We start from the raw sequence: 23821 nt of genomic DNA, 5'->3' as shown, positions 1-23821 counted from the left end.
CCTGCAGATGGCCATTGCTGGAACCCCAGCTCCTCACTCCACCTTGGCAAGGTCAGAAGTTGGGCTCTCATCTCCTCCTCTGGTCGCGGTATCTGCCTTCCCTTCCGTGGCTTTGCCAGCTCTGCTATGGGGTTTATGGGTTTATGTATTTGTGGAGGCAGCTGCCGGGGGCCTGCCTGAAGTCCTTCCGGGGGGGGGGGGAGGAGGCACCGTAGAGTGTGGGCTGACTGGATCCTGTTTACAGTTAGGGCTTTTGGGAGACTGTCCAGCCTTCCCAGACTGGCTCACCCCCATCACCACCCAACACACACACACGCTTTGGGGGCTTCTGAAGGCTCACATTGGGGAGGAAGATTTGAAAAATTCTTTGATTTCTCATTTTCTCTCAGCCTAGATGCACAGAGGCTATTCTGGGTGGGGCAGAGGGGGTCCCGAAGCTGTTGAGGAGGGGGGTAGGTGGCTTACCCCACCATCTCCACCACCAAGCAGTAAGGCTCAAGGTTAAGAGCATGTGCTTTGGATTCTGGCGCCAAATCCAAGGAATTGTGGATCTGAATCCCAGCTCTGTGTCTTCAGGCAAGGGACTGGCCCTCTTCTTCCACAGAGCCTCAACCATAAAATGGGTGTAACAATCTATATAGTGTTGTTTTTGAGGATTAATAATAACACTGTAGCTATTACCGTGGGTCAGGTACTATTCAAGGGACTTGATATTGTTAATTTTTAATCCTCACAATCCTATAAACTAGATTTGATCTTTCTCCCCATTTACAAATGAGGTTAGCTATTCACCCAAGTCATGCATCCAGGAATCAGCAGAGCCTGGATGTGAATCCAGGTAGCCTGGCTCTGGAGTACAGGGATCATGCTCCTGATAAATGGGCAAGTCTGTGTAGAGAGCCTGGCACATGGTGAGTTTAGCTGTCATTTTAATCCACATCCAGGAGATTGTGCCGACTACCTGGCTTTAAATGCAAACTCCACCACTTAGCTATGTGGCCATGAGCAAGATGCTTACGCTCTCTGTGCCTCAGTTTCCTCACCTGTAAAATGTGCCTAGTGTTAGTCTCTGCCTCACAGAGTTGTAAGAGACAAATGAGATAACTCAGGTTAAAAGTTTAGTCCAAGGCCTGGCATGTTCTCTGTGCTCGATACACATTTGGCCTTCACACCGAGGGCAGGGACTGTGTCACATGGCCCTCGGCATGCCCCAGTGGCAGGTGCTCATTGGACACAAGGGAAAGGCTCAGTAAGCATGTACTGAATAATGCAGGGCCTATCCCAGGACTATGCCAAGAGGTCCCCTTTTGCTGCCTCACTTTTATTAACCCTTCCAGAAAACTCAGGAGATCCTGGAATGGGCCTTGGCATCTGCTCCTGCCTTCTTGGTCCAGAGCCTCTGAGTGCATGGTGGCTTTTGTTCTGGTCCACATCTCAGTGAGATGAGGACCCCATACCCCCTAATGTGGCCCTGATGTGGCCCCACCCATCCCATCTCTGTAATGACTCATCCCATTGGGCAAAACTATGGTCAGGTGGGTAAGAGCCCCAACTTTGGAGCCAGACTCCTTGGGTTCAAACCCTTCCTCCATCACTTGGTAGTATGGTGATCTCAGGTAAGCTGCTTGGCTGCTCTCAGCCTCAGTTTCTCCATATGCTGAATGGGGAGAAGAATAGCACCCATAGGGGTGCCTGGGTGGCTCAGTCGTTAAGCGTCCGCCTTCGGCTCAGGTCATGATTCCAGGGTCCTGGGATCAAGCCCCGCATCAGGCTCCCTGCTCAGTGGGAAGCCTGCTTCTCCCTCTCCCACTCCCCCTGCTTGTGTTCCTTCTCTCGCTGTGTCTCTCTCTGTCAAATAAATAAAATCTTAAAAAAAAAAAAAAAAGACAATGCTTCTAAAAAAAAAGAATAGCACCCGTAGTAGTTACAAGAATGAAGAGAAGTCATACATGTAAAGAAGTTAGCCCAGGGCCTCATAATGGTAAATGCTGAGCAAACGTTAGAGAAAAGGGTCACGGCAGGGGTGGGATCGCCACCGACTGGTTAAGAACTTCCAGGAGCTAGAGTCTGGAGCCTCTGTGTGGCTTGTCTCTGGAAGAACCGTCCTATGAGACTCAGTAGTTGGCAGGGAGTGGAGGAGAGCAAGGTGAGAGGTGGCTAAGGGGAATAATCACATGACCTCAGTGGAGACCCAACTAACGTGAAGGGTACGGTCCTAGCAAGAGACCATCGTCTCTCTTCCCACCACATATGGGTACCTGAGATTTTCCTGGTGAGCAGGCACATGGCCCCAAGGCTCTTTGCTCAAAGAAGTATTTAGGAGATGCTTTTACCCAGGGGATCCTGAAGCCAGGTGCTGTGTCCTGTGTCCACTCCCAGGGGAGTGCCTACTTGGTCCATGTTTGGTAAAGGACTGAGTAGGTGCAAGATCACATGGGTGGCCTGGTAGTTTCCTTCCTCCATCCCCAGCCTCCTCTTCTCGCCTTCTTGGCTGGCCTCTCCTTTTCTACCCAGCATCTTAATGTTGGGCTTCCCCAAGACTCTGCAGATCTTCCAAATCTCCCATGCAAAGAGGGGGGGCCATGGGAGCCAAGCCAAGCATTAGTTGTCCCCTATTATTGAGCACTAGTAGGCACTGTTAACTGTTAGTCAACAATAATAATAGCAGCCACGCTCTGTGCCAGGGACCACACTAAACATTTCAAGCCCTTCACCCCGTGAGTGGTCACTGTGTGATTCTCTGCCGTGCCAGGACTGAGTCCTGGGTCCTCTTCTTTCTCACCACACCCCTCCTGGAATGATCTGATGTATTCCCATGGATGGAAATCTGGGCTGACGACACTATATATATATATATATATATCTTCAGCCAGCCCTCTCCTCTGACCTCCAGACTCCTTCATCGGGATGCCTACTCAACATCTGCTCTTGATGCTCCCCAGACATCCCCAGGCCCAGCTTGTCCAAAACAAACTCGTGGTTTCCCTCCCTCTGTGCCGGCTCCCCTGCCCAGGTATTAAGCACCCTGTTAAAAGGCATCCCCACCTGCCCGAATGCTCGAGTCAGACACCTGGGGGCCATCAGGGACACCTTCCTCACCGAGCTCTTCCTCTTCGGGTTTCACTTCCTAAATCTCCTGGGAGCCTATCTGCTGCTCCCTGCTTCCCCGGCTGCCTCTCTCGTCTGAGGCACCAGTGTGGGCTCCTGGGTGATGGTTGCAGCCGGCCACCTGCTCTCCCCACTCTCTGGTTCTCTCTCCAGACATCATATCATAACACATCGCTGTTCCCTCCTTCCCGCTGCCGTGAGCCCAGCCTCATCTCCCAGAACCCCCCTCGCTCACCCAATCCAGCCTGGACTCCTGGAATACACTGCCTCCGGGTTCTTGTGCAGGCTGCTCTGTTTGCTTTCCTCCTCTCTTCATGTGGCCGGCTCCCTGTCCTCTTTCCCGTCTCTGTTTCAAGTTCCCTTCCTCAGAGGAGCTCCCCTGACCACTCTGTTGGGGCTTCCCTACACCAGCCTTGTTATTCTGGATCCTAGCCCTTAGATCTTTCTCCCTCCATAACCCATACCCACCTCCATTTTGGTTCTTCTGCTTACTTGTTTGCTTGTTTTGTGACCATCTCTCTAAGTTGGAAACTCCACAAAGAAAAGGACGATGTCTGCCTTGCCTACCATCCTAGGTAAATAGTAAATGTTGGATGCGTGATCATTTTCTAGATGACACTGAGGCTCACAGAGGTGAAGAGACTTGCCCAAAGTCACACAGAATTTAAACACAGGTCTCTTTGGGTGCAAGGTTGTTCTCTCCTCCATGCTTTTGTCCTGACCTTCGTTGAGTTGTAAGCAGGAGTGTCTTCGCTCCCTCCTGATCTTCCCGGACCCTGGGCAGGGATGTGGTGCTGCCACAGAAGGGCTTGGTGGCTCCATGTCAGCCACAGAACTATCTTCCGTGCCCTAGAGCCGCTCCCCTAGAGAAGGCTGGTTCCTGGGCTCATCCCTGATGGAGGCTGTCCCGGGACCCCATCCCATCCTTCTCTCATCTCCAGAGGCCCCAAAGCCCTGCCTTTTCCCAGACAAGGCCCCGGGGCTGTGCGGATAGCCGGGTAACTCTTCTGCTTTGGACAGGAGCTGGAGACAAACCCAGGCCTCAGCCCTGGGCCACGAGTCCTGCCCAGTGGTCTCTTTCCTCATGCCTGCTGGAGCCGGTGGGAATTGGGACTGCTCCCTGCCCTTGGCCTCCTGCCCCTGACTGGCCCAGCATTGTGGCATTTGTTAATGCAATTAGCAGGGCGGTCCATGCTGAGGGGCTGGGGGCCAAGGTCTGACTCACACCTCCCCTTCCTCCCCTCTGGCCGCCAAACGGTAGAGGCCCGCTTGGCCTGCCAGACGGCGTCTGCAGAGAGCACACGAGGGGCCAAGAAACGGCATCTTTCTCTCATTAGAGGCTTTTATGTGAACACAACTGCTATTTCGGAGCCGGCTGCTTGGCTGGCCCCTGAGCCCCAGGGCCGTTTCCAGCCGTCCCGAGCTGCGGTCCCAGCACAGCTGTGGCGGGAGCAGGGCAAGTCCTTGAGGACCTGACTTCGTCCACAGCCTGGGGGCTCGGGGCCGAGCTTGGGGCCTGGAGACACGGCCCCTGGGCCGAGCCCCTGTATGGAGAGGACAGGTCCGGGTGGATTCTGAAGACACGTGTATGGGGACCAGACAGGGATTTCCTTGGCCTCAGGGATCTCTGACATCAGGCCCCTTTCTGTAGAAACCAGAGGTCAAGGCTGTGGAGAAACTGCTGAAGGCCTAAGTGGATACCCCACCCCTATAAGAGAGTTCCAAGGCTAACCGAAACCTCTGGGTGGAGGCCGAAGGTGGGGTGTCCAAGGCAGGGCTGAGCTAAATACTGAGGGTGGGTAGGCCTCTGGGTGTGGAAGGGGACAGGGCCCCATCCTGAGGGAGGGACCGCTAACTCAGTGGGTAGGTTCTTTGTGTCCCACTGACACAGATTTTAGGAAAGATGGAGATTTCATCTAGGGAGCAGCTGAGCTTCAGGTGTGGGGGTGCTGGGCCCAGAGTCTGATCTGGAGCTAAGGTTCATCTCCCAGACAAGAGGGGATGGTGCTGGAGGTCTTAGAGGAGACACAGGGTTAAGGGACCCATCTTGAAGTCAGTGCCTCATCTAATAGGTCACAGATGGAGGGAGAAGGTATCTCTGGGCGGTGGGGGTGGGGGTAGGGACAGAGAGCGGACCGGCTGTATTCAACACCTGAAAAGCAGCCCTGCCTCCGTACCACAGGGCTTGGTCCATCCCTTTACCCAGGGCCTGACATTGCCTTTCCCTGGGAAAACAATGGTGGAAGAGAAGTCCAGAGGCTGGCTTGCCTCTGCCGCTGGGAGATAGATGGTGGTTTTTCTTAAAGCTTTGCAATGCAGTCCAATAGAACTTTCTGTGCCGATGGAAACGTTCTATAGCTTGTTGTTCAACATGGTAGCCGTGAGTCACATGTGGCTAATGTGACTGAGGAACTGAATTTTACACTTTTTAAAAAGATTTTTTATTCATTTATTTGACACAGAGAGAGAGAGCGCGCACAAGCAGGGGGAATGGCAGGCAGAGGGAGAAGCAGGCTCCCCACTGAGCAAGGAGCCTGATGCGGGGCTCCATCCCAGGACCCTGGGATCATGACCTGAGCCGAAGGCAGCTGCTTAACCAATTGAGCCACCCAGATACACCATTTTATTTTATTTTAATCAATTTCATTTTAAATAGCCGCCTACAGCTTGTGGCTACAGCATTAGACTGGAATGCATCCTCACTAGCATTCTGTTTTGTAGCCTTTGCAGACATGACTTCTGCAAAATGTCCTAAAATAAGACAATTAACCACAAAGCATTTGTCCCTATCATGGGCAAAGGGCAGTTAAGACATAAGCCCCCAGATGTCAGCAAAAAGAGACCATCAGCACATTGATATTAACCTAATAGGTAGACAGATATGTGACCAAAGCCCTGATTGGCATGACTCAGCACACCCTGATTGCTTAAGAAAGTTCCACTGAAGAGCTCATAAAAACCCCTAAACTTAGAAACTCGGGGGGCAACCTCTCAGGCCCCCTTCCTCTCCAGTAGCTTTCTACTCTTGTTCAATAAACGTTGCCTTGCTGCCCACCAAAACAAAAAACAAAAAAGACTGTAGTTCATAGCACAGCCTTGGAGAATGCAATGCCCTTCCACAGCCACGATCTCTCTTGCAACTCACATAACTTTTTGAGGCAGGAATTTTCAGCCCCATTTTGTAGATGAGATCATGGAGGCACCAGTCCAAGGTCACATAGCAGGGATGTGTCTGAGCTGGGGTCAAACCAGATCCTCCTGACTCCCGGCCTCATGTTCTTTCTAATACCAAGTAGCTGATCACAGAGGCTCTGAGCGGGTGGTAGGAGCAGGCCACACGGTGAGAGCTATTTCCAGAATCCCTCTAGGCCTGCCTATTCTGAGTTTGGTCTCCTCCCAGAGGCAGGGGTTTGTGTGGAAAATCTGAGCAAATCTCTGCTCCACTGTTTTGGAGCCAAGTGAAGGTAGAAGGGGCACAGCCAGAAGGTAGGGGGTTGGAGGAACGATGCCTTCTATTTCTTACTTTCAAAGCAATTTCAGGAGTTTTCTTTTTATTCCCCTCTCTTTTGGCATCCTGCTAACTGCACAGAGCTGAACTCCCAAGGCTGAAACTTTCCACATGTCCAATCCTCAGTGAGGAGGAGAGGGCCAGGAGAGTATGGAAAAGCCAGGGTTCAGGAGGAGCCCAAATTATGAATGGCTAAGAGCTGGCATTGGCTTGTGAGCACAGGGAGGCTGATAGAGCCTCGCTTGCTTGTTGTCTGAGGATGGTGGCCTCTGGTTGGCGGGGGAGTGGCCGGGGGGGTGGGGAGGATGTGCCCTCGATGGCTAAACATGGACATCAGGGCATCCCGCTCCACAGCCTTTACCAATAATCAATCAATGAATACACACTAAAGCCATATACCCCATCCTGGGTTGAATTCTCAAGTATAAGGCATGATCTCTGCTCTCGTGGGAAAATGGGAGACACGGGGCTCCAAGAACAAAACATGAAGACTTCCCTGCCGGCCATGGCTGGGAGTTTTCTCTCTTAGAATTCTCATCGCGCTGCATGGAACTGCCTCTCCCCGGGCCCTCGGCATTTCCTTTTTTTTGCTTTATGCAACAGTCCCTGCCATCGCCCATTCTGACATGGATGGTTTCCTTTCTGATACTTCAGCTCTGAAATCTGTGCTCATTTGACAGGAATGTTTTGCTTCAGTCTCCTTTCAACAAGAGGCCACATGACCACTATGGCCAAAGGGTCCCAAACTTTTGGATTGCATGCACCCATAAAATATCCCCAGACACCACAGTTACCAAACTACAGTTGGCAGCTTTTCATTTTGCCAAGTGAGGATGTTAGATATCCAAATTACCGTTTGCCATCACTTTTAATGAAAAAAAAAAAAAAAGAACACCAAAAAAAAAAAAAAAACAGAAAAGACACGATCTCAAAATAAAGGATGCTTTTTAAATGGGAAAAATAGCATTACACAAAAACTCAGGAAATGTTTTATTTATTTTATGGCAGACCAGTAAAAACTGTCATAAGAATGTACCCTTTGACAGATGGGCCCTAGGAACCACCACTTTGAGCCATTTGGGGGTGATTTTCAGGGTAGTGGAGAGAGAAGAGAAGAGTTTATGTGCCAGACTCATGATGCAGATGCTCGGCTCAGAACAAAAGCGTGACCACTTTTAGTGAGGATGTCCGGTGGTTCCCTGCATCTTGCTAAAACCTGCATCTTGAGAGAGGATGCAGATGGAGTGGGCGAGAGCTGGCTCAACACCTCAGAAAACCTGACACTTGTTGGAGGATCTTCCTTGGCAAATCTGACCTCTGTGCAATTTCAAAAATGGTTGATCCAGAAAGGCTATCTTCCCAAGCAGGTTTTTTCCATCAACAAATTGGGCTGGCTTGGAAGCCTTTTAGAACTTTTATTTACCACGGTGTTACATAAGTATATAAAAGCTATTTTTATGATTTCCCCCAACCACCCATTTTGTACGAGCTGTTCATTGCACCCACCAAAGTTTGCCAACCCTGGTCCGAGAGACTTGCAGTCATGCAGTGTTCATGGAAAACCACTCAGGCCTTCCCTTTTTGTTTCCTCCCAAAACTAAAGCAGGGCCAAGACCTGCCCTCGGCAAACCTGCTTCCCCAGTGTTCACCAGCCTTGGTTTGGCTGCTGGGCTGGTCTCTGGTGGTGGTGGTGATGGGGCCTGGTGGGTGGTCAGGTGGGGGCCAAGTCTGCTTGGGCAGATGGAGTGGCAGCCAGGCCATAGGCCCAAATCCTGCCATTGTGGCACTTTGTTTTTGGGGAAGCGCTCAAGTTTACAATTCTCTGACATGGTCTATTTATCTGGAGACCTGGGGCCTGCCAGGAAGTCATGCCAAGGCACTGAGGAAAATGCTCTGGCATCAGGATCCAACTCATGTTTGGAATCCTGAAGTGAGACCTGGTATTTCCCCCACTCTCCCCTGAGTGAGCAGATTGCCCTTGATTGACATGATGCCCAATCAACTCATCCTTTGTGTCTCTGATCAGCATCACTTCCTCTAGGAAGCCTTCCCTGACTTTCCCTTCTTCCATGTGAGACAGTGCATTTTTTTTTTAAGATTTTATTTATTTGAGAGAGAGAAAGTGAGAGAGCATGAGTAGGGTGAGGGGCAGAGGGAGAATCAGACCCCCTACTGAGCAGGGAGCCCAACTCCAGGCTTGTACCCAGGACCCTGGGACCATGACCTGAGCAGAAGGTAGGCCCTTAATCGACTGAGGCACCCTGAGACAGTACACTTCTTAAGAGAGAGGTCCTCTCGGGGCACCTGGATGACTCAGTCAGTTCGGCGGCCGACTCTTGATTTTGGGCTCAGGTCATGATCTCAGGATTGTGAGATCTAGCTCTGAGTTGGGCTCCGTGCTTAGTGTGGAATCTGCTTGAGAATCTCCTCCCCCTCATCCCTCCCCCCACCCCATGCCCTCTCTCTCTCTCTAAAATAAATAAATAAAATCTTTAAAAAAATGAGAGGGGCCCTCTCTCCCACAGGCTGAGCTCATACCTAGTGAGCGCTCTATGAATGTTCACCGAATGAATGCATGAGTTGGTAAACATGGTCCATCATCATCTAAGATTTCTGGTGTGGGCTTTGGAGAGGGATGGGGTCCTGAAGTCTCCACCACCTGCAAAGGTGCATTTGGTGGCTGACTGGAAGCCAACAGATCCCTTTGTTTCATCATCGGCTCCGGGTCAAGGTTCAGAAATGGTAGGGAGGAAGGACCATACCAGCCCGGCTATGGGGAGGAAAGAACCTGGGCTTTGCAGTCAAACAGACCCGGATTCGAATCCTAGATCCACCACTGACAGGCTAGGTGATCTCAGTCAAGCTTTTAACCTCTCTGAGCTTGAGGCATTATTTATAAAATGAGAATCATAACCACACTGGCTGCAGAGGATTGTTGGGGTTCAATGAGATCGTACATGCAAAGTGCAGGGCCTGCAGAGTGTAAGCGCTCCGTAGATAATAGCTGCCGCAATAAAAATAGGAGTTCTTGGGTCATTGCTACGCATATCCTGGGAGCTAAGGATGCAAAGAGGTGTAAGGGGCAGTTGCAGGGCCTGATAGTAGCTGGGGAATTGAGTCACGTCTGTGGAAAACCCATCACGCTGATTGCGGCCCTCGGGGCGTACCTGATGCGTGGTGTGCACAGTGAGCGCGGTTCCTCACTGCTCTGGGGAGGGCGCACTGGCTGGAGGCGGCCGTCAGGGCTGGGGGGAGGCCTTGAAGGAACAGTAGGACTTAGGTAAGTGGAAAGGAATGGGAAAGAGTTCCAGGGAAGGGACATGGTGCACACAAAGGCAGAGAGAAGAGAGAGCCATACCCACTGGCCAGTCTGGCTGCAGCAGGTTGACTTAGAGGGATTTATGGTTAGAGGGGGATCAGACACAGGTGTTCGGTGCTAGTCTTGGACTTGAATCCTGGAGGCTCCCGGGAGCCAGTGAGTATCTCCGAGAAGGAGGTGGCATGGGACAAGTGGAATTTTGGAGAGATTTCTTCAGACCGACCTTGGTTCGGATTCCAGGCCTGCTGTCAGAGAGGAGAGTATAGCTCAAGCGATCCCAGGCTCAGGGGCTAGGGAGTGATGCCTGGGAGTTTACAAATGCACTTAGAATAACTGAGGCCCACAAGGGTCTGCATCATCCGCCTCTGTTTCCCTGACCTTGAGTGCTCCCTGCTATCATCAGACCCCAGCCTCCCTGGACCTCTGGCACCTCCTCGAACATACCATGTTCCCTCCAGCCCCAGAGCTTTGCACGTGCTTATCCCTCTGCCTGGAAGGCTCTGCCCAGACCTTCACCCGTCCACCTCCTTTGTACCAGTCGGACCCCGCTCTTCAGAGAGGCCTGCCCTGTCCTTCCCATCTAACGTCAGGTGTGGGCCGCTACATCACCCTGTTTGTCTCCATAGCCTGAGATACTGCCCCAAAGTAACCTGATGCTATTTTCTTATTTCCCATTGGTCTCCCCCACTGGACTGCAAGCTCCAGGAGGACAAGGACTTCGTGCCCAGTGCCTAGTACACAGTAGGGGCTCAGCAAATATTTGTTGAATGAATGAGTGACAGATGGAGGGGACATTGGGTTTAGAGGGTCCAGCATGAGCCTGACCATGCTCTCCTGGGTTCCTCCATGTTCCCCAGAGGAGGTCCTGGGAGGAGTGGGGCAGGGCCCTGCCGCCCACTGTGTTTCTCTGCACGGGACTCTCTCTCCCATGGCTGTTAGTCACTGGAGGGGGCTCCAGATTCTGCAAGGTGAGGAAGGGCAGTGCAAAGGCACGGCGCTGCTGACCCATGGCTGCAGGACAGCACCAGCTCGGAGGAAGGGGCCCAGTTCCAGCCCCACTCTGCCCCCAGGCTGCTCCCAGGGCCTGGGAGACAGAGTCCTTCCTGCTCCTGGTCAGGGGCTCCAGCACTTGCTCAGGAAGGTGGGAGCTTTGAGAACCCTTAGGATGCCCCCCAGCCTCCCCAGCCTGCCCCTCAAGTGATTCATGAGAAAATCGGGGCTCAGTGAGATCAAGATCACACAGCTCACGGAAGACAGGAAGACCTCAACCGCTCAGCCCCCCCACCACCCTGACTCTCAGGCCAGTGTTGAGCCCTCTCCCATTAAAAAAACTCATTCATTCATTCATTCATCCATTCTTTATTGAAAATCTACTCTATGTCAGTCTCTATTCCAAGTTCTGGGGCGACTGGAGGGAAGAAAACAAAATGTCTGTCCCCTGGGACTTTCAGTCTGAGAGGAGGGGCTGACAGCTAAAAGTGAGCACAAGCATACAATACAAAGTCAGGTGTCCTGCTGGGAGTGCTTGACACCTTTGGTCACTCAGTCCCTGATGGGCTGTTCGGAGATGACAGGGTAACCGCCCCCCCCCCCCCGGGGACCTATAGGTGGAGTGGCGGCAGATGGGCCCAGGGAGCTTTCTGAGGCCAGAGTCGGGCTTCCTGCTGGAGGGGGGGGCAGGCACACAGCAGGTGGCCCTCCTGACAGGAAGGTGTCAGCCCCCCCGCCCCCTGCCGGCCCTCACCCCTCTCCCTTTCCTCCCCAGCCGTGTGCCAGCCGCCGTGCCAGAACCGGGGATCCTGCAGTCGGCCCCAGCTCTGCGTGTGCCGCTCTGGCTTCCGCGGAGCCCGCTGTGAGGAGGTCATTCCTGAGGAGGAATTCGACCCCCAGAACTCAAGGCCAGCACCGCGACGCGCAGCCGAGGGGTCCCCCAACCTGCGCAGGAGCAGCGCTGCCAGAGAAAGCACCACAACCCCCAGAGCGCGGTCAGTGGCATCACAGCGGCCTCCGGCCAGGTGAGTCCCCTCCTCGGTGGGACCAGGACCCAGGGGCGCCGTCCCTCCCCAGCGGGGCTTCTTCCTCGGGACCACTTGGGGAAGACCTTGGTGGAGAAGACCAGAATTCTCCTTCCTCCTCCCTGCTCTCCTCCCCCTCCCTGCCCGGACCACAGGGGCAGTGAGTGAGCAGGGAGGTGAGTGCTGGGGCCGGCACAGGCTTTGCCAGGCTCGGGCGGCCAGGGGAGCTGGGAGATGGAGTCGCTACCCTCCAGGTCCTGGGAGGAAGCTGAAGAGGGCATAAACCCTCTCACCCTCTTGTTTCGAATCCTGTCGTGGCCACTTCCTGGCTGGGTGGCCTTGGGCAAGTTATTTACCTCTCTGATTCCTCACAACGAGGTGGGGACAACAATGATCATCACAAGCGTGGAACTGTTGTAAGGATTAAGTTAGTTGATATAAAGAAAGTGCTTAGAACAGTGGCTGGTACATAGTAAACTCTTTATAAATGTTTTCCTCCTCCCCCTCCTCCTCTGCCTGTGGTCCATGCAGGAAGGCCCCCTCTGCCCAAAGAAGCCCTTCAGTTCACTCACTGCCCAGCAGTAACTTCTCTCCTTGAAGGGAATAGCAGGAGCATGTGGGGGGAGGGTGTAGAATAAAATGTGGGCAAGGAGAACTTTCATGGGCAGGATTCCCTGGCCTGCTTGCCAGCCAACCTGGCTAGACTTTTTCTAGCTCTGGACAGGAAATCTGAACTTTGTAAACTGGTCCATTTCTAGGGGGCTGTGTTTTCCTTTTGTTTTTTCAGGCGAGTTTTTCCATTCACTTCCTACTTAGGATGTTCTTTCTAAAAGGTTGCAACCTTGTCTTGCTGAACTAAGGGGAAAAAGGATTTGTCGCCTGGGAAGCCAGGAGAACCAGGGAAAGGAGGCTGGCCTCAAGGTCAGGGCCCCAGCGGGAAGGCTCAGGAGAGAAGAGAAAGGAGCTTGAGATTATCCTACAGCTCTGAAGCAGGGGGCAACGGGGGTCTCAGTAAGGTAGGGTCCCAGAGCCCCAAGCACTCAAGCAGCTAGTTTGCAAGAGTAGCCAGAAGCACAAAGAACAGAAGGATGAACTCCAGTTGAGGTCTAGGAAGATCCAAATCAAAACCAGAAGAATCAAACCCTTTGGCCAAGGCCTTGGAATGCTGGGGCAGAGCTGAGGGCCAGGTAGACAACACAGGGGCCAGGGTGGATGGCCTGGGATTGGCTGTGAGCAGGTGGGCAGGGCCTGAGCCCTGTGATGATTGGTCCCAGCCGTTGGTCCAAGGTGGGTGGGCCTGGTGTGAAGGCATCTGGAAGAACACCAGAGGTACCAGCTCCAGGGTCAGCCAAGGGCAGGATGGAGCAGGCATTCCCCTGCAAGCTCTCTTTCGGCTTGTAGGATTCATTCCTTTTATAATGCATGGAACCCCCCTGTGTGCACACAAGTGAGTATGGGGGATAGTTGCTTGGCAGGTCATTCTCTCCCTCGCACCCTTGAGTCAGAGCTGTTTAATATCCCCTGCCCCATCTGCCCAGCTCAGCCCACTCCTCCCAGTACTACTTTCTCCAAAAAGCGCCCCCGATCACTTCCACCCAGCTCTCTGACCCCCCGCAGCGCACACCCCGTGGATCTGCGCCCTGTCTGCAATCAGATTGTGGGGCCTGGGCCCTGGAAGGCAGAGACTCCTTCTCTCACTCTTTGGATCTCCCCAAAGCTCCTCCCACAGTCTTAGCTTATAAAAAGGCTCAATCCGCATTTGCTTCACTGGGTGCAAACTGAAGAGTCACCTAAGAAAGGGCCCACCCACCGTCGGACCCTCACCCTGTACCCAGAACCAAGGGCACCAGCCCCTGTGCTGCTCTCAGTGCAGGAAGAGGGGGGGCTCTGCGCTTCCCTGGCGGAGCACCCCACACTCTGCCTCTGGATGGTTTGTTCCTCTGCTCCCCGCAGCAAGAGCTCCTGGAGAGTAGGGACTGTGTCCTGCTCTTTCGAGCAGGCCTTGGTACCTAACAGCAGGCTTGGCTCACTGTAGGTGCTCAATTTACATAAGCTAAATGAATGAATGGATGCGACCCGATGCTGGGGAGAGGAGGAGGAGCTGCGGGAGCTTTCCCTCCCCCTTCGAAGGAGTCACTGTGTGCAGGAGGCAGTGGAGGGCGAGGGCCCACTGGGAGGTCAGTGGCCCACAGCAGGGACATCCTCTTCCAGCTTCAAAGGCTCCCTGGCCAGGGGCTACTGTGATGTCGTGAATGGGCTGCCGCCTCCAGGCCGGCCCAGTCTGTCTCTGCCCTGGGACCTCAGTGCCATGAAATCTGGGAAAGTCCGAGTGGCCCACTGTCGGCCCAGCTGTGTTTTGCTTTGAGAGGCCAAATCCCGCTTGCCTGGTGGTGTCAGACATTTCCTGTGAGCTTGGCTAGGTTCCCCAAGCAGCCGTTGGCCTCTTTCCCGATGGCAACTCGCACGGGCCCTTGGTGTCCAGAGAGAGGGAGTGACATGAAGCATGGGGCATTCTAGAAGCCAGAGGGGGGCCCAAAATATTTAGAGAGCGGAGACACTGCAAGGATTGGTGATGGCCAGAGACCCCCTTCAGGAGAGCACTAGACCGAGGCCGAGAGCCTTGCGTTCCAGAAGGAAGTCGAAAAGGAGGGGCCAGGAGAGTCTCAGGCAGCCACAGCAGCATGCTCTAAGGAGAGCCAGACAAGGGTTGATGTTGTCCAGCTGTGGCCTGGGCTGGCTGCAGGGGCCTGGAGACTCCCCCTGAGACCCAGGTCCAGGCTTCTTCCCCAAGCCTGGGCAGAGGGCCTGTCCCACCTCGGGAGCCAGAACCAGGCAGCTGGGGACAGGCCTTAGGAGGTTGAGGGTGGGGCAGTTACAACAACCCAGGAGCGGCCAGCCTGGGAAACCTGCTTTACATCCATGCTTCTCAAACTGCCACGGGCATGGGCATCACCTGGGAACTTGCCTACAGGCAGCTGCTGACTCTGCAGGGCAGGGGAGAGCAGCTCTAACGTGGTCTCTGGTGGTGCTGAGGCTGCCGGTCCACGGACCCCACCTTGACTAGTGAGGGTCCAGCCTGGGCTTTGGATTCAGATCATCCTGGGGGTCCAGTTCTGGATTTACTACTCACCAGCTGTGTGACCTTTAGGCACGTTTCCTAACCTCTCTGAGTCAATCGTCCGCACCTGATAGGAGTGCAGAAAAGATGAAATGAGACCATGTGAGTAGAGCACTTAGTATAGTACAGTGCCTGATCAGAGTTAGTCCTCAGTAGGTTTTGGCCATCAGCAGGCTGGTTTCTTTTTTTTTTTGCTAGGGGGTCTTGGGTGGCAGAGAGCAGACAAAACCTGGGGTTCCTGCGTGTGTGTAGGGACCCACTCTGGGGAGCCGTCAGATCCCGCCCAGCCTCAGGGGAGCCGTGACTAGCAGGTCCCGCCCTGTCCCCAGTAGTGGGTTTGGCTGGCTGGCTCGTTCCACCAGCACCGTTCTTACCAGCCCTATGGGAGAGGGGGCCGAGGGGAGGTGTCGCATCATTTCTCAGAATGGGAGGCAATGCTCCTTAGCCTGACCTGAGGACCTAGAGGCTGGGCCCTGGGGACATTCTAAGAAGGCTTGCTCCCGACTTGGGCAACAACGGGCCTGGGGGACGGTGCTAAGCGGGTTTGGTAGGGAGATGTCTAGGAAGCTGTGGGCCCCATGCTGGTGGCTCTCTGTGGGCTGCTCCCCCAGAAGGCAGTTCGGGTCCGCCTTCTTTTTACCGACCAGGTCTCTCTCTCTCTCTCTCCTGGATCTCCTTGTCTCCACACACCCCACGTCTTCATCCACTGTGTTAGTTTCCTGTGGCTGCCATAGCGAATTGCCACAAACGAGCCACTTAACCCAATGCAGATGTGTTATCCTTCAGCTCTACGGCTCAAACATCTGCCGAGGGTCTCACCAGGTCAGAGTCAAGGTGTCAGCAGGGCTCAGTTCCTGGAGGCTCTTGGGGTGAATCGGTTTCCTTGCTCATTCAGGTTGGTGGCAGAATTCAGTTCCTTGCAGTTGTAGGACCAAGGTCTCCGTTTCTTGTGATCTGTCACTTGAGGGCTGTTCCTAGCACCTAGAAACCCCCTCTGCTCTTTGGCTTGTGGCCACTTTCCTATCTTCCAAGCCAGCAATGGCACGTGAACTCTTCACGTTTTGAATCTCCCCTCTGCTTCCTTCTTTGGCTGAATCTCTCACTGACTCTTCTGCCTTCTTCTTCCACTTTTAAGGGCCTATCTGATGACAGATGACATAGCCCCCCCCCATGTGATGACACTCCAGGACACACTCCCTCTTTTGTCAGCTGATGGGCAACCTTAGTTCCACCTGCTACCTTAATTGCCCTTTGCCATTTATTTTTTAAATTTTAATTCCAGTGTAGTTAACATACAGTGTTATAGGAGTTTCATTCCTTTTGCCATTTAATGTAACATATTCAAAGGTGTAACACCAGGGGACAAAGATCATGGGGGCCAACCAAACCCACCCACTGCAGCCCATTCCAGCTGGGATCCCCCCATTTGAAGTGTAACAGCTCCCCTTGTCAGGGTCTTGTCATAGGACAGCCCTCCATGATCTGGCCCCCAAAACCTTTCTGACATCTCTGATGTCAGCTTTCACCATTCGTTCTCCCCATTCACTCTGCTTCTGCCATGCTGGCCAACTGGTTTTTCCTCAAATGTGCCAGAGATGCTCCCACCTCAGGGCCTTTGCACTTGCTAGCCCCCCTCCTTAGAATACTGTGTTAGTATTTCCTAGGATAGCCATAACAAATGACCACAGACTGAGTGGCTTAAAACAACAGAAATGTATTCTCTCACAGTGCAGGAGGACGGAAGTCCAAAATCAAGGTGTCAATCGGGTTGTTCCTTCTGCGAGAGAATCTGTTTCATGCCTCTCTCCTAGCAGCTGATGGCTCCCATCAATCCTTGGTGTCCCTTGGCTTGTAGCTGCATCACACTAATCTCTGCCTCCATTGTCACATGGCCTGCTGTGTGTGTGTGCACACGTGTGCGTGCACGACTTTAAGGCCCACCCTAATCCAGTATAATCTCATCTAAACCTAACTGATTACATCTGCACAGACCCTATATCCAAATAAGGCCCCAAATTACAGGTTGAGAGTTAGGACTTCAACACATTTTTGGGGGAGACACAATACAACCTACATCAAACACCGTTTCTAGATACTCACATGGCTTGCTTCCTCCCCCTTCAGGTCTTTTCTTCTTAGCGGGGTGGGGGTGGGGGGCTCTGTTCACCTGATTTAAAGCTGCACACTCCCAAACACTCCCTACCCCACCCCCAGCAATTTTTCTCCGTTGCACTAGCGTCTTCTGTGTTTTACTTATTTATTTGATTTATCGTTTTTCTTACTCCAGTGAAAGGTCAGGTCCAGGAGGACAGGGTTTTTTTGGGTTTTTTAAAGATTTTATTTATTTGAGAGAGAGAGAGTGAGAGAGAGCAGAGGAAGAAGCAGACTTCCTGCTCAGCAGGGAGTCCCGATGAGGGGCTCGATCCCAGGACCCTGGGACCATGACCTGAGCCGAAGGCAGACGCTTAACAGACTGAGCCCCCCAGGCGCCCCAGGACAGGGGTTTTTATCTGCTTTCTTGCTGCTATGGCTCCTGCACGTGAACACAACCGGCCCGACTGGAGTTAGGTGAATGTGTGCCAAGTGACAGGCTTGGCTCTCCACCCAGTTATCTCATTGACCTCTCACAGCTCTGGGCCACGGTTCCCAGTGTTCCCGTTCTGTTGACAAAGCTCAGAGAGGTGAGGTCTCTTGTCCGCAGTCCCCCAGCCCGGCCTGAGATGCGGACCTGTGCCAGACCTCTCCGGGCTTCTGTCTGCAGGAGAAGGAGGTGGGGCAGGTACTAGTTCAGCTCCTGCTGAGGGTCCAGCCTCAGTGGTGAGCACCGGGCCACTGAGGACGGGTGGCTGCATGTGGGTGGTCGTGGGCCTCGCCACCTCAGGGCAGGACCCCGGACTTGTTCAGCCCCCACCTCTCCACCTCCGCCATCTTTGCACTTCCTGACCTGTGACCTTTAACCTCCAGTTGCTGAGAGTGAGCCCGCAGGTTGCCTGGGCCTCCTCTGGTGGGGACGGGGTCTCAACTCCCAAGGAGTGGTCTCTGCCAGGCTTGGGGAGCGGGGTGACTTCCCAAGTAGATCACCGCACCAGGAGCCACAGCAGGGGAGACCCAGGCCCCTCTCCTGGGGGCGAAGGCAGCAGCTGCTGCCTGACAAAATGGCGAAGAGGAGATCGATGACCCAGAACCAGAAACGAGGTACCTGGAGCAACAGAAGGAACGAGAAGGTGCGAGGAAGCAGCCAGCGTGTGTCTTAGGGGAGAGTGTTGGGTTTTGGAGCCAGGCAGGATTAAAACCCCGGTGCCTCTCAAACTAGTCATGCCATTCACTTCACCTCACCGAAATTCAGTTTCTTTGGCTCTGAAATGGGAAAACTAATGTCCTTCTCATAGGGTGCTTGAGAGAATTCATTGAAATACCATATGTGGAGGGGTCAGGGGGTGTCTGGCGCACAGGAGGTCCACTAAATGCAAAATCTCTGACCCTACCTTTCTATTCCTCATGCCTCTGACAACTCAGCATGAGCTACCGTGTTTGCCAGGATGGGTTTTTCTCCACCCCACCATCTGGACTTACAGATAGGGAAACTGAGGCAGGACAAAAGTTGGCAGCTGGGTTATGGGTCTATTCTGGGAACCCGGGAGATGCTGACTCAGGCCAGTTTGAAGGCTTGCCAGGGTCCTCAGAGCCTGGGTTCTGCTCCAGGCACCTCCCCGCCACTCCCCTCCTCTGCTCTGGGCGTCCACGTGCTGCCACATGCCCTCCGCTGGCTCCCTTGGGCGATGTGATGCTCTGTTTATCCTCTCTCCTCATTCAAGGCACCTTGGACCCAAGACAATTCTCCAATTCCCCTGGGACATGATGAGGGCCTGACTCATGCTACAAGGCTAGAATCCTTTGCCTCCTGGGGTCTCAGTTTCCACGTTTGTAAATCAGAGACATAGAGTGGGTCTTCGAGTTAATGGTCTCAGATTCTGGCCTCTGGCTTGGCCATTTTCCATCCCAGATGGTGATGTGTGCTTACTCCCCTTTTACCCATTTCCAAGGTCGTGACAAGGACACATGATGCCTTCACCGGGACAGACCTTCACTGTCCCTGACAATCTGACCTCAAGTCCTCCTTGGCGAGGCCTCTGTGGGGTTAGCAGCCTGCATCTTTCATTCTGTGTCACCCCTTCCTCGTGGCCATGCAGTGGCGCCTCCCTGCCAGGGCAACTTCAGTCCAGGCTGAGGCAAGCGTTTGAGATCTCTGGGGATGGAGTGCCTTCTTTCCTTTCCTTCTCTCTCTCTCTTTTTTTTTTTTAGCCTTATTTTTTTCTGATTTGTTTTTGTAACTCTGAGCCCCAAGCTTGCCCCCTGGGGTTTTTCTGGAGTTCCCCAACCCTTAGGACCTTGAATACACTATTTTGAAAGAATCAGGAGACCCAGTTTTGCTTCCAAGTTGGGACACTAAGTAGCTTTGTGGCTTTGGGCTAGCCACTTAACTTCACGAAGACTTCATGTCTCTATCTATAAAATAGGAAAGAAAATTCTTTCCTCACCGGTGTGTTGTGAGGATTAACAAAAACATTGTGGACAAAAGATTGCTTTGTGAACTGTAATGTTTATTGGAAGTGCTGGTTAGTGTTGTTAGTTAACAGTCTTGACAGTGGGCTGGGGTATTTGCTTATGCCTCCTATTTGTGTATGGGTGACTTTCAGGAGAAGCTCCTCATTGAGGCCCTCTCTGACCACCTTTTAAAGGTTTTAGCCTTAGGGTTGACCTTAGCCACTGGACACAAACCAGGGGATGTACTTCACGGTGCGGATCATAGCGTCTACAATGGGTACCCCAACAGTTGTGCAGTGCACAGCCTGTGCAACTGTATGTGGTGATCCTGGACCTGGTTCCTTCCCAGGAGGGAGATGTCTCCTATCTCTCTATTACTTAATATTGTAACCCCCCAATTGAGAATCCCCCTCATCTTGTTCACTTTTTATTTTCACAGTACTTTTTACTTTCTGTTTTCTAACATAACATATAATTAACTTAATTTGTCATGTTCAGTATTTATCATCTGTTTTCCCCCAGCTACAATGTGAGCTTCTCAAGGACAGGGATCTTGCTTTGTGCACTGATATATCCCAATCTCCTAGAACAGTGCCTGGTATATAGTAAGCACTCAATAAATAATTATCTACTGAATGACCATCCCTATCGCAGTGCATTCCCTGTGGCTTCCTGGAGCAAAAAAAGATGGTCTTTGGTCCCTTCCTTTCTGAGCTGACACTCAGCCCATCCCCTAGAATGACACAGATCAGGAAGGGGATCTTCCAATCCTCCCAGCAGGTGGGTATCTGCCCACTCTATGCCTCTGGGCCTGGGGGCTCTGGAGCCAGGGCGGGCCTAGGGCAATACTTCTCCCCTAACGGTGATTAGAATGGGGCAGAGCCAGACTTAGCAGACCCTGAGGAGTGCCAGGGGTCTGGTACAGGACTGTGGCAGCTGTGAAGGGGGTCCCCTTCTAGTTTCTTCTGTCTCTGGGGCCTGAAAAGAGCCCCATGAACCCCCTTCCTTGGGCTTGTGGGTTTGGAAGAGGGAGGGCTTGGAGGAGAGTAGTCAGAGGGAGATGCTCGCTTGTGGGCCTCCAGCCAGAACAAATGGAGAGGGTTTTATTTTCCCAAGTCTGAAACCCCAGAAGCCCTGCTGCTGCTTTTTGAGGAGAGTAGAAAAAAATCTGCGTCTCAGCCAAGCGCTTCCTTTCCTGCCTACGCCCCTCTCCCTGCTGCTCGCAAGGGGTTCTACAAGTGTAGATGGGCCCAATGAAGGTTTGTGGAGGGTCCCTCAGCACTGCCCAGGAGACTGCTTGGAGGAAGTGGCTAGGTCTGAAGCACTCCATTCCCACCAGGGAGAGGAAGGAGACATTCTGTGCTGGACTTCTTAGTCACTGGATACAACAGGAGATGGCCATCACATTACAGTCTCTATGATAGGTACTCCAAGAATTGTGCAGTGCACAGCCTGTGCAGCTGTATGTAGTGACCCTGGACTTGGCTTCTTCTCAGGAGGGAGATATTTCCCATGTCCCCTACAAAGCATGTTGCTTCAAAGCAGTCCTTTGTAGCTGGGTGTGGCTGCTGAGGTCCCTTCTAGAGTTCTCTGAAATGGTAGTGGTGTTGGTGGGGGGTGGACCTCTGAGGCTTTGAAGAGTGTTAATATGTACCTCCTCAACCCACACATGTACCTGAGACCCACAGAGCTCAGGGCCTGGGCAGGGTCTTGGCTAGCCATGTGTGAATAACAAAAAGACATAGGCTCTGCGCAAATGCGGCCTGAGGCATGCATTCTGGCTGTGTTTTGCCTCTAGGCCTCATGGTCCTGCCAGAGATGGTGAAGAAGGAGCATTCAGCCCAGTGCGGACACCTCTGAGTCGGTGAAGATGCCAAGCTCAGGCCTCTGAGTGCTCAGGGAAGAAGGAAGCCCAGCACCTTCTAATACCTCTCCTGCTCCCCACATAGGACAAGTGGGCAGGTTCCAGGGAAATGGTGTCTGCAGCTTGCACACTTTCTCTTGCCTTCCTTTCTCTCCTAGTTAAGCTTGAAGGTGAGCATCTGGCCTGAGGCAGCCCCAAAATCTCTGATGAAGGCTGCATGACTCACTTTTCCAGGATTCTCCCAGAACTGACGGTTATCAGAACCTCCCTGGGTGCAATTACAGAGGGCGGCTCTCTCCCAGCCACGCCCTGGCCCTGGCCCTCGACAGGTCCCTGAGATGTGAGCTGCTCACTTCCCATCTGCCAACAGCCTGCAGCACAATGATGGAGAAAGCTACAGACCTTCTTTCTCTTCTAGCCCTCCCTCTTCCTCACCGCCACTGAGGGCATCTCCAGCTCAGTGACATGTGCGAAAGAGATGTTACACAAATGTCTTCTGGCCAATCACGTTGAGTCTGATTGGCGGAGTATAAATGGAGTGAGGTGGCAGGGCTGCACCTGCCGATGGGATGGGGACAATCACCAAGGAGCAGAGGGGTCCCGGAGACCTCCCAGTGCTCACCACTGCCCTGACCCTAGGCCCACCCCGATGGGGTGCCTAGAATTGTGGTTACAGTGGTGAATGTTAGGTGAGGATTGGGTGGGACTAGGGTTGTGGTTGGGGTGATACTCTATTTCACAAGAGGGTGGTGGTGAGGGAAAGAAGAGAGGATAACTTTAGTGTAGTATTACAGTGAGATTTTAACCTTAGTCTTGTGGCTAGGGTTGGGTTAAAGTTATGCTAGAGTAGAATTTAGGACTGGGTTGTGTGTGTGTGTGTGTGTGTGTGTGTGTGTGTGGTATGGTTGTTATTTTAACCTACCATTTATGGAACCTTATTGAGTCAGCTGGCCCTCCTGTGCAGAGCACTCAACAGGCACCACCTAAGAATGGGGACCATATGACGTAGTGGTTATGAGCATGGGCCACAAGCCAGACCTCTGTTTCATCCAATTCTGTTGCTCACAGCCATGTGATGCTGTGTGTTTCCTCGCCTCCCTGAGTCTCAGTGTAAAAGGATGATGCTAATACTGGCCACACAGGGTTGTGTTGAGAATAACACAATAAACACAATAAAATAAAAGTAGATAAAGTGCTGAGTCACATGGCTAAGTGCTCAGTCCTCAAGAGCTGATACTCTTCCTTATCTGTATCAATCAGAGTTCCAGGAGGAAACAGATGGCATGTGCAGCGGGAACAGTTTGATAAAGGGTCTATTTGCAAAGGCACGGACAGGGTTAGAGGGCCAGGGTGCCAGTGGTTACTGGAACCAGAGCAGCTACAGCCACAGGAGAAAGCCTCTGTTGGCCATGCTACTGCCCATCCCCTGCCCCACCTTGCCTGTCAGGAGGGAGTTGGGAGGATCAATACCTCCACTCCCTCTCCTGCCCTCTTGCTGGGCTGAACAGGACTGGAAGGCAGAGGGCAAAGGAGCCCCCCAGGGCCCAGAGTGGGGTGGAGAAAGGTCTAGAGGAGCAAGTGGAAGATCTCCAGAACATTAACGAGTCCTCACAGTGGCACTGCAGGGAAGGGCCATTCCAGCCCAGCTCTACTCAAGACTCTGGAACCCTCGCCAGCAGCCATTTTGCTAAACAGTCTGTAGAGCAGGTGAGCTCAGGCCGGTGCAGAGCAGCAAGCCTGGTGAGGGAGCCACAGGGACGGGGCCGGGCAAGGCATCTAGTGTCTTTGCAGAAAATTAGAGAAAACCAGCAAGAGCCTGGAGTAGCTTCTGCACAGCCCCGTGTGGGGAACAAAGGCAGCTTGTTGGGATCATTAAAACAGAATGCATGCAGTTCCCAGCATCCAGCTTAAAAAATAGTAACAACAAACATTTCAAGCTTGTGGCCGGACTCATAGCATTTAGCTGACCGAAGTCCTCTAGGATTTTTGTTTGAAAGGAAAAGGTTAGGGAGTGATGAAGCAAGAAGGGGCTGGAAAGACAGTCAGTGCTGTTTTTCAGATGCCCCAAGGGATGGTTTGTCCCATCCGGTGGCTTTGTACAGAACTGAGGCTACTCAGTGAATGTCACCCTCCGGGGAGGGATGTGTGTGTGCGCGCGTGTGTGTGCGTGTGTGTGCGCACGCGCATGTGGCGTGGCTGGGAAAGCTGTATGAAAGAACATGCCTAAGAAATTATAATGGAGATTTTTTTCAGGCTTTGTGAATTCTCCTTTTGAGCTCAAGGTTTTTAAATATACGTATATCAGGTTTCACCCCTTGTCTGGGACGCAGAGGAAGTTTCTGAT

The 23821-nt window shown here is 52.8% G+C and overlaps 1 protein-coding gene across 2 annotated transcripts in view; it reads left to right on the top strand.

Moving 5' to 3' along the window:
- The window catches only part of LTBP2 (latent transforming growth factor beta binding protein 2), a 102471-nt gene that overhangs the window by 11446 nt on the left and 67204 nt on the right, over positions 1-23821 (top strand). For both annotated transcript variants that reach the window (XM_036114450.2, XM_078053957.1), the window contains exon 3: positions 11701-11950. In XM_036114450.2, coding sequence (XP_035970343.2) covers positions 11701-11950 — 250 coding nt within the window. The remainder of the gene's footprint in view (positions 1-11700; positions 11951-23821) is intronic.

The sequence above is a fragment of the Halichoerus grypus genome, chromosome 8 (assembly GCF_964656455.1).
Source record: "Halichoerus grypus chromosome 8, mHalGry1.hap1.1, whole genome shotgun sequence".
In the NCBI taxonomy this organism is placed as follows: domain Eukaryota; kingdom Metazoa; phylum Chordata; class Mammalia; order Carnivora; family Phocidae; genus Halichoerus; species Halichoerus grypus.
This window is presented reverse-complemented; position numbering and strand designations above follow the sequence as displayed.